Here is a 9913-nt window from a genome sequence, read left to right as displayed (position 1 = left end):
GATGTCCCTGTGGGAAGTGCAGCAGGATTGGGGAAGGAGCTGCGGGACTCTGCCAGGGCGGGCTTCTCTTGCTTTTATATTCTTGGTCGCACATCATCCCTACAAGGGAGGAAAAAGGAAATGTTTGGGCTTTAGAGGGAGCTGTGAGAGTTTTCTTCTCAGCTGTAGCCCCCCTGCTTGCTCTCAAATTTTTGCTTTCTCCTTGCTCTGCAGACACCTCCTGACTCTGCCTCTCTCCCCCATCCAGGATAGTCCGTCTGGTGCTGGTGCTGAGGGACTGGGCCAGCAAGAGCTTGCACGAGGAACAGCAAAGGCCAGACCCGTTCCTTGAGCGCTTCCAGGGCCCCGAGCTCCAGACAGTGGCTGCAGGCACCAGCAATGATCTAGAGGATGAGGAGACCGAGGACAAAACCAAAAAGTAGGGTCCCATCCCTGTGGCCCCAGCCACCCTTGGCTGGAGATCAGCTGTGTGTGGTGTGTGGGGGCTCCCAGCAATGATGGCTAGTGAAGGTGGATGGGGATGGGAGAGGGGGAGGTAGGATGCAGTGGTGGGAAAGGACCTCCCTGCCGTCTCCAGCCCCTGTCCTGGCAGCCAGCCTGGCTTTGCTGGGCTGTTGTGCAGGCACACAGGACCTGGTTGTCTGTCCCTGTGGAAATGACCTGGCCTGTCCCTCACCTGTGAGTCTTCTCTGCCCTGGTAGGAAACACATTGCATGGCTTGTGACAGCGAGTTCAGAGCACTTCAACACTAGGGTTGGCATTTGGAGCCAGCCCAGGGTCTGTGAAGAGATGTACCTTCAGCCCATGTGTGTGAGGAGTTGGGGACAAGCCAAGGGCTGCGGGGTCTCCACCCAGGAGACCACATCAAGCAGAAAGGCTGGCGTTTGCCAGTCTCATTGACCATCTGCAGCATGGAGGGAGATGAAGGGAGTGCGTTTGCTGCCCATGCCCCCCCCAAGTGCAGACAAGGTGACGGCAGCTTTCTGAAAAGGCTCTTTCAAATCCACTCCTTTCATCTCATCAGCTCACACTCCTGGTGAAAAGCAATAACCTGGCTTTTCTTCTGCTGGCTAATTAAAGGGCAAAGCTCATGGTCTACTCTGGACCCTACCATTACACATGGTAATTAAAACACCAAAAAGTGATTGTTTTCTGTAGGAGAAAAATATCTGAGCCTTGTATCTGGGTCTTTACTAGTCATGGAAAAAAACGTTCTGCCCTGTGAGGTTAAGGGGAGCTTGTTAATTATCAGAGGGAGCTGAAGCGTATGATGAAAGGGCTGCTTGGTGCCAATAGGCTCCTGGGGAGATGGTGGTAACTTCTGCTGTTTTCTAGGTCCTCAGCTCCACAGGTAAGAAGAGCCCCAAGTCAGGTAACTCCAAACATGAGCTGCTGTTCACGGCTGTGGGAGCACCCATGGTTTCAGGCTTGGGTGCAAAGCCTTCGGGAAGAGGCAGGTGGTTATTCCCTCTACCTGGCTTAACCCAGAGCCCTGGTTTTCCAGCCTTGGCTCTGCTGTCAGCATAATGTCATTGACTCTGGCCACCTGCCATGGGCAGCAGTGGTGATTTAAAGCTGAAATTACCAACTTAATTAACGCCATTATAAAGATTATTAGTGCTTGTGGGTGTTAAAACAGGACTGGCTGGCTGCAGGTGAGTCAGGGCTTTCTGTGTGTCAGTGCTGTATGTCCCAGGGAGCCAAGAGTCCCTTTCTCAAAAAACATTTACCTTGCACTCCCTGAACAAAAAATAAGCACTTGTAATGGGGAGGTTGGATCACCTGCTTGTCTGTGGCTGTTCCCAGAGTGAATGTGAAGGACCAGCGCTGGCTTTGTGCCAAGTGCTGGTCCCCACGCTCTGGGCACTGCGGGAGCCGCTGCCGGTGCAGCTGGGGAAGGAGACTTCAAGGCTGAGGTTTTGCTTTTGAAGCTGTCAGAAGCAGTGGGGTGGGCACGGGGAATCTGTTGGCAAGTGGGTTGTTTTTTTCCTATCACTGGAGGGAGTTTTGCATGTTCAAAAGCTGGGAGGAAGGAGGGAGGGGGAGAAGGAATTTTGCCCTACCAGGCGGCAGCAGCTCAGCCTATCAGCCCAGCTGCAGAGTTTCTCTTCCCTGGCTTCTCCAGTGAGCGACTGGAGCAGACACATCTTATCTCAGAGTCCCAAGATGAGCAGGATCAAACACTTGGGAGCAGTTCAAAGGCTGGACCCAGGAGTGAGCAGACTGCAGGCAGGCAGCTGCGAGCAGCAGGGTGATGGCAGCCTTGCAATGCCAGCCACCCCTGGGTCACTGCTCTGGGCTTGGGCATCCCCTCCTGGTGCTCCCACTGATCTGCTACACACTTTCCTTCCTGCTCTAATTAATCTTCCTTTAAGATCCGTCTGGCACCAATCCATATCTCATCTGGGAGAGGCAATGTTGTGTAATGAGAAGTTTTCTGATCACCCTCTTCCATACATCTGTTTGTGGCTCTGCCACTGGTGTGCTCTGTGCATGTAGGCCACCTGCTTTGCCTTACCGTCCTACAGTTACCTCTTCTGGTACATTACTGAGTCCAGTTTTGGGGATAAAGGAGCTTAAACAGTGCTGAACATTTTTCCTCAGCACTGCTGGGGCTCATTTTAGCTTACAGACTGGCACTCAATCTGCAGCAATGTTTGAGCCAGTCTAGTGAAAGGCATGAAGGATGCGACTTGGATAGTTCCTTCCAACCCTATTTCCTGTGTTTAGCCCTTTATTCATGCATTGCCAGCTCTGGCTTCTCTCTGCTTCCAGGAAGAAATGGCAGACCTTTGTGGTGGACCCTGCAGGGGACTGGTATTACCGTTGGCTGGCTGTCATTGCAGTTCCTGTCCTCTATAACTGGTGCTTGCTCGTAGCCAGGTGAGCTGGAAGGCTGTGGGGTCCCTGTCTCCTCTAATCCTCCTGTTCACCTGTTTCTCATGGCTCAGCCAGGATCAGACAACTGATACTGGTGGTGCTGGGGTTTGTGGGAACCCAAAGGAAAGGTACCCCAGCTATCACTGTCACTTCTGCAGTGTAAAGGCAGAGCATCCATCCTCTGGCCTCGGTTGGAAAGGACCTTGATTTTGGGGTAAAGCTGCAAGGTGCATTTTGGAGGTGCTTTCAAGGCGTTGCTTTACCTAGGTCAAGGGTGGGCAGATTTTGTTGCTTTACCTATGCCAAAGGTGGGCAGATTTTTTCAGAGAAGGGGGTTTTAATTTCTAGGAGAAGAGGGGTAAGTGGCCAAGCTCTGTTGCAGAGCTTATATTCAGCTGTAATAGTTGGAGATGATAGGGAGATTTGTTGGTTTCATCACCTGGAGTATGACCTTCCTCCAGGGCTTGCTTCAGTGACCTGCAAAAGACCTATGTTGTCCTCTGGCTGGTGTTAGACTACATCTCGGACTCTATCTACATTGGGGACATAGTGATCCGCCTGCACACAGGTAAGCAGGAGCAGCAGCCTGGCTTGTGAGTGCTTTGCTTTAATCCCCTAAAAGTGGAGATGAGCTGCAAGGGAGAGGCCTAATCTACAGCTCCATTAGAAGGAGAGTTTTGTCTACCTTGGCACTCGCTAGGACGAAGCAGTCTCCAGAGAAAGAATCTAATTAAAAGATCTGAGAAATGGAGTAAGTTTCAGAATGAAAGATTAATCATCCCAGCTTTCAACTTCACCTTTGAATAATTGTACGGAATTACCTGCATTACTATTAGTATTCAGGCGTAGCTGAAGGTCTGTATCTCTGATTTTGCATCAGTTCAGCTAATGAATTATCTACACGGAAAAATGGTAGAATTTAATGTTCTCGGAATGAGGCAGGTGGCTGTACATTTTCCATCGTAACTGCAATAATTCGTGATCTGAAAGGTAGAAACCTTTGTGTCCCCATATCTTTGTGGCAACAGAGTAAAACCCTAAGTGATAGCTTTAGCTGGTTTTTGCCAGATGAAGGACTTGAATGATAACAAAAGCAGGTAAACTGAGTATATCAGGTGGAACTGGTAATATTTGCATGACCCTGTGTATATACACACACATGTGCATGGCATACCATAAAATGTTTCTCAGAAGTGCTTACAAAGCCTCCAGAAGAGTTGAACATAAACCAAGATAATTCTATCATTTGCTTCTCTGTTAGGCTTCTTGGAACAGGGTCTCCTGGTGAAGGACCTGAAGAAGTTACGGGATAACTACATCTACACCTTACAGTTCAAGCTGGATGTCCTCTCCATCCTGCCCACAGACCTGGTGTACTTTGCTGTGGGATTCAACTGCCCTGAATTGCGTTTCAACAGGTTGCTGCACTTCTCCCGCATGTTTGAGTTCTTTGATAGGACCGAGACCAGAACCAGCCACCCCAACATCTTCCGCATCAGCAACTTGGTTCTTTACATCCTGGTCATCATCCACTGGAATGCATGCATTTATTATGCCATCTCCAAGGCCATAGGCTTTGGAGAGGACACCTGGGTATATCCCAACGTCACAGACCCTGAATATGGGTATCTGACCCGGGCGTATGTCTACTGTCTCTACTGGTCTACGTTGACTTTGACTACCATTGGAGAGACCCCTCCTCCTGTACGTGATGAAGAGTACCTTTTTGTGATCTTTGATTTCCTCATCGGTGTCCTCATCTTTGCCACCATTGTGGGGAATGTGGGATCCATGATATCCAACATGAATGCCACCAGGGCAGAGTTCCAGGCAAAAATTGATGCCATCAAACACTACATGCAGTTCCGCAAGGTGAGTAAAGACATGGAAACCAAAGTAATCAAGTGGTTTGACTACCTGTGGACCAACAAGAAGGCAGTAGATGAACGGGAAGTCCTCAAGAATCTGCCCGATAAGTTAAGGGCAGAGATTGCCATCAATGTTCACCTGGAGACACTGAAGAAGGTGAGGATTTTCCAGAACTGTGAGGCAGGTCTACTGGTGGAGCTGGTGCTGAAGCTTCGCCTTCAGGTATTCAGCCCAGGGGATTACATTTGCCGGAAAGGAGACATTGGGAAAGAGATGTACATCATCAAGGAGGGGAAGCTGGCCGTGGTGGCGGATGATGGAACGACACAGTACGCTTTGCTCACTGCAGGAGGCTGCTTTGGTGAGATCAGCATTCTCAACATTAAAGGGAGCAAAATGGGTAACAGACGCACAGCCAACATCCTTAGCTTGGGCTACTCTGATCTTTTCTGCCTGTCAAAGGAAGATCTTATGGAAGCAGTCACAGAGTATCCTGATGCCAAAAAGGTCTTGGAGGAACGTGGCCGGGAGATCCTGATCAAGGAAGGGCTGCTGGATGAGTCAGCTGCAGAGGCAAGCACGGAAGGGAAGAGTGTGGAGGAGAAGCTGGACAGGCTGGCCTTGAACCTGGACACACTGCAAACCCGGTTTGGCCAGCTCCTGACAGAATACAGTGATGCCCAGATGAAGCTCAAGCAGCGCATCACTGTTCTGGAATCCAAGATGAGGCAGCAGGATCTGGAGGACTTCTTCTCTGATAGCTCAGACAGTCTGCTTGAGGATGAGGAGAAAGCTTTATCTGGTGGGATGCAGTGAGAGGGTGCAGAGGGCAGCTAGATGATATCTGGCCCTGTGCTGAGGCAGTGTTGGCTATTTCACAAGACAGATCTGTGGCTGCCTTGCCACGGACTTCTCTCAGGTCCTTAGCATTGCTGCTGCCACTGCCTTGATTGTAGCTCCTGACATAGCTCCAAATCAGGTGTCCTAGCTGTCCCAGCTCCTCCTCCGGCCTGTCCCTTTTCTTGTTGCCTTGATCTGAGACCTTGGCCTTTGATCACTGAAAAGAGGAGAATGGCTAATGCCACTGCTAACATTTCCTTCCAGCTCCTGTAAAAGGTCTGTGCCCATCACACCACCTTCCTCCTATTTGCCTTAGTAGAAGGTGGGACATGAACCTTACATGGAGGGGTACCTGGACATGACCTCCCATGGAGACATAGAGTCATAGGGGACAGAACCTGCCATGTACCACCTACCCATCCACACAGGGACTAAGGAGGAGAAGGGCTTTGGAAGATGCCACATTCCTTGCAGATAACAAAACCACCCCAACAAGAAAGGCCAAAACACAAGCCAGATATTTACAGATGCATTTTGGGTTCAGCCTTTATAACTCACTTTAGGTAAATTGACTCCGCGGGGTGTCTGCAGACGCCCAGTCTGCATCGAGACACTCCTTACCCCCAAGGTACCAAAAGTCAGCTAGGACAGCCCAACCTGTGCCGCTTATGTCTGCCAATGGGGAGGCTTGTCTGGGTCACTGTCACTACCTAGGTCATCTCCACCACCCACACTGAGGCCGGACATCTAGTTGGAAGGGCAGACAGCTGCTGTCCTCCTGCCTGCCTCTCTTTTCCCTTCTGCTGTGTTTGGTGCTGTCGATGGCACCTGGTGCGGGTGGCTCGGTACCCTGAGGACAGCACCTTGCTGGGGGACGGCGTTCCCAAGCCCTCCTGCTGCGCAGGCAGCGTGATTTCCATTTGGGCTATGGATGTCTTGGATGACAAGTACAATACAGAGGTAAAGACCGCTGGCCTGACGGTGCCTGTTGTGCTCTGTGCAGAAGGAAGACAGTAACTGTCTGTATCTAATGACGGCCAGATGTGCCAGGAAGGGTTTGAGTGAAATGACGGGTTTCTAAGGAACAAAGCAATGGTGGGACCCAACTGTGCCTGTATTTGCTTTGCTGTGGGTAGCTCAGAGGGAGCGCAGAACACATTTATTTTCTTAGGCAGGAGGTTTTCTTGTACTCCGTGGGAGTTTTGGGGCTTTGTAGGCCAGTTGCATTCTGGAGGAGAAATGAGTGGTAGAGCCATGTGTGAGGGACACATGTGTGAGGGTGAAAACGTGGCACTGTCACATGCACTAGCAAAGCCTAGCCTGCATCCCTGCAGGCTTCATGGTGTGAGCAGCTTGTTGGTCAGGGCTGCAGTGCAGGAAAGGCCACCAAAACCCTGCAAGCATCAACAACGTCAGCACTCGCAGGAATGTCACCTGTGCCCAAGGTGCTGTGCAGGTGTGGGGACTGGGAGATGCAACCTTGTTTCTTGCTTCTGTCATGCAGCTTGCCCTGACTCATGTGTAGGTGTCTGGGACCTCCTGTTCCTGCTCACTGAGTCTGGGGGGTGGGCTGGGGCTGGTTTCAAGGAGGGGAATGTTTGGTGGAGAAGGGAATTTTGGAGGAATTCATATTCTGGGTCAAATTCAGCCAATCGTTTGGCTAAAATAATGGGACGATGCATGGGGAGGTATCAACCCAAAAAAGTTCATGGTGGAAAACTGAGGGTATTTGCTTTGTCCTTTCTTTTCCCTCTAACAAGACTGCCTCTTTACATTTTGTATGTAATTTTTCAATTTAAAAATAATAGTCTTGCTTTTTAGGACTGGTGGGGGAGGGAAGCTTAAATTACTGAAATTAGAATTTCAGGTAAGGATAAAAGTTTTTTTGTCATCTCTAAATTAAACTGTAGGGGTTTATGGTTTTGTTGTTTGGCTTTTTCCCCCCTCTCTCTCTCTTTTTTTCTTTTATTAATAAGATTATTTTGGTTGAAGATGGGATGGAGTGGAGCTGGCTGGGAGGATGGAGCAGGGCTGGCCAGGGGGATGCAGCTTGCTCAGGACAATGGGTGCCTGTGCTCCTGCCTGGCCCTGGGACAGGGCAACTCCTGCCTCTGGGCTGGGGAGCTGTTGGCAGCTTAGAGGATATTCTGGTTTATTCCAGGGAAAATAAAGAAAAAAAAAAAAGAAAAGAAGCAAAACCACTCCCTCCCCCAGTTTTAATCCGAGATAATAATCCACTTGGGAAATTTTAAGCTTTCAGGCAAATTACCCCAGAGGATGACTTTGTGAATTCAGAGCAGATCCTGCTTGTTTCCTGATGGTGGCAAGCCAGGAAGTCAGAGATTGATGAACCGCTTGACAGGCCTGCTAATGAAATTAGCAGCAGCTCCATGATTTTTTCAGTGAGCAGGGCAGGCGGGTGCTGGAGAGAAGGACACAATGGCACAGCTACATTTGTGGGCTGCCTAAATTCCTGGCAGAGTGAGCACGGGGCACAGCAGATAGAGCTTTGGCTGCTGCCCATTTTACACGTGGTTTCGGTGCATACCTTTCCACCGTAAGGCCCTCCTGGAGATGGGGAGCAGGGGGCTGCCAAAGGCTGCTCCTCAGGGCTGGCACCCAGGAGGAAAGGCTGAGGGTGCCCACTGCAAGGGTCTGCTCAGTGCCCTGCAGAGACTTGGCCATGCATCAAACTGCTTTGTCTGTATATAATCAACTGTTTCCTTCTTTTAGATCTCTCCCTTTGCAAAAAAATAATCCCCTCTACAACAAAAGCTTTCTCAGCTGTGTGTTGTGGGTGGGAGACATCAAATGTGGAGCAAATATATTGATCTCCAGAGAGGTTAGACTGGGGGGAAACACGTGTGCCTCACCAGGCAGCCACCCCTTCTAGTGCCATTGAACCAGGGAAACCCCCTGAACTCTGCGGCAGATTTTTTTCTGCAAATCTACTGCTATCAAAAGGTGCATCTTCAGACCCCTCCTGCCTCTACCAGGGCTTCAGGAAAAGGGCTGGGGTTCTCAGGTGAATCAAAGATAAATGTGTTGTGTGGTACTGGGTTTCCCTCCTCTCTGAGCGCTGCTTCTAGGAATGAAATAATCATTGCTGGATGATATCCAGAAAACGCTCTCCTCAGCCTCTGGGAAATGTAAGTACAAAGTTTACAGCTGGGGAAATGGGGAGAGCTTGCCAGGACAGAGCAGTGAGAACTCCTGCCTCCTGGCTGCCTGCTCTTTGTTTTTCTTGAGATGCTCATGAAGAGGCCGCTGGTGATTGTGAACAAGCCCCAAAATAACCTCTTCTCCTTAGGCTGTGGACAGCAGGGCTGGAAACTGCAGCACAGGAGACCATCTGGCTTTGCCCCTTCTCCAGAGGTAAGTTAGGTCAGCAAGCTGAAAGCAGGGTTCATGTGAGTTTGGATCACTGGATTTTGGAATTGCAGAGTGGGCCTGGCTTCAAGCCCAGGGTCTGGCATGAAGCCTGAAGCCTCTGAGCCTGACCATTGCACTCCTCTTGCAGGTGGCAGTTGACACACCATACAGGTCCAGGTCAGCCTCTCTGTGAGCTCCTGTGCTGACTGTCTCTCTTGCTCCTCTCCTCCTTCCCTGTTCGAAATACCAGGGTACTACCTCCTTCTTGGTTAAACAAGCAGAAATGCCCATTCCTTCCTGAATCAGTGTGTGTGTTGCCATGATAGCAGCTCAAGGCAATGGGTGGGTGGGGGGTGAAGCCACCTCAGCCATCTCCCTTGGAGGGATGGAGGAAAAATCCTGGCATGCCTTCCCATCACTCCTTTTCCCCCTGACCCACCAACCTGGGGCTCCTGAAGGTGAAGGCTTCCTTGCTCCATCACGGGGCTCTCCCTTTGCTCAACCCTGCAGGTGGTCTCCTCAGAGAAACTCCCCAGGCTGGTAAGTCCATGGGGGAAATGCTAAAGCCAAGATGGCACAAGGTGGGGTTTGGGAGAGCTTAGCAGGTTCTGCCCATTGCTGAGAGCTCCACGGTGCAGGTAAGGTGTACCAGGGTAGTGCAGGGTGTTGGAGCCAGGCAGCCTTGGCAGGGTTGCGGTAGTGGGGTCTGAGTTTGGTCTGGAAGCCAGGATCCAGGCTTGGGCTGGGTGACACTGGCACAGAACTGGTTGCTTGCAAGCTTGCTACCTCCTGCAGGGACATCCACCTTGGCTGGTTCCTCCAGCTTCAGGGATGTGAGACATGTCTCCCCCACACAGTTGGTTTAGGGTGAGAGCCTGCAGAGCCAAGGTCTGCAAGGAGGCATGTTTGTAGACTGCAGGTCTCTTTCTCTCTCCTTCCTCTGAGACTTCAG

The 9913-nt window shown here is 50.7% G+C and overlaps 1 protein-coding gene across 1 annotated transcript in view; it reads left to right on the top strand.

Moving 5' to 3' along the window:
- Positions 1-5565, top strand: part of CNGA2 (cyclic nucleotide gated channel subunit alpha 2) — a 6272-nt gene extending 707 nt beyond the window's left edge. The window contains exons 3-6 of the mRNA XM_010173183.1: positions 248-418; positions 2776-2883; positions 3342-3448; positions 4142-5565. Of these exons, the coding sequence (XP_010171485.1) occupies positions 248-418; positions 2776-2883; positions 3342-3448; positions 4142-5565 (1810 nt within the window). The remainder of the gene's footprint in view (positions 1-247; positions 419-2775; positions 2884-3341; positions 3449-4141) is intronic.
- The last annotated feature ends 4348 nt before the right edge of the window (positions 5566-9913 follow it).

This window comes from Antrostomus carolinensis, unplaced genomic scaffold (genome assembly GCF_000700745.2).
Source record: "Antrostomus carolinensis isolate BGI_N321 unplaced genomic scaffold, ASM70074v2 scaffold26548, whole genome shotgun sequence".
NCBI classification, from domain to species: domain Eukaryota; kingdom Metazoa; phylum Chordata; class Aves; order Caprimulgiformes; family Caprimulgidae; genus Antrostomus; species Antrostomus carolinensis.
Note: the sequence above shows the minus strand (reverse complement) of the source record. Positions and strands in the feature narration are given on the sequence as shown.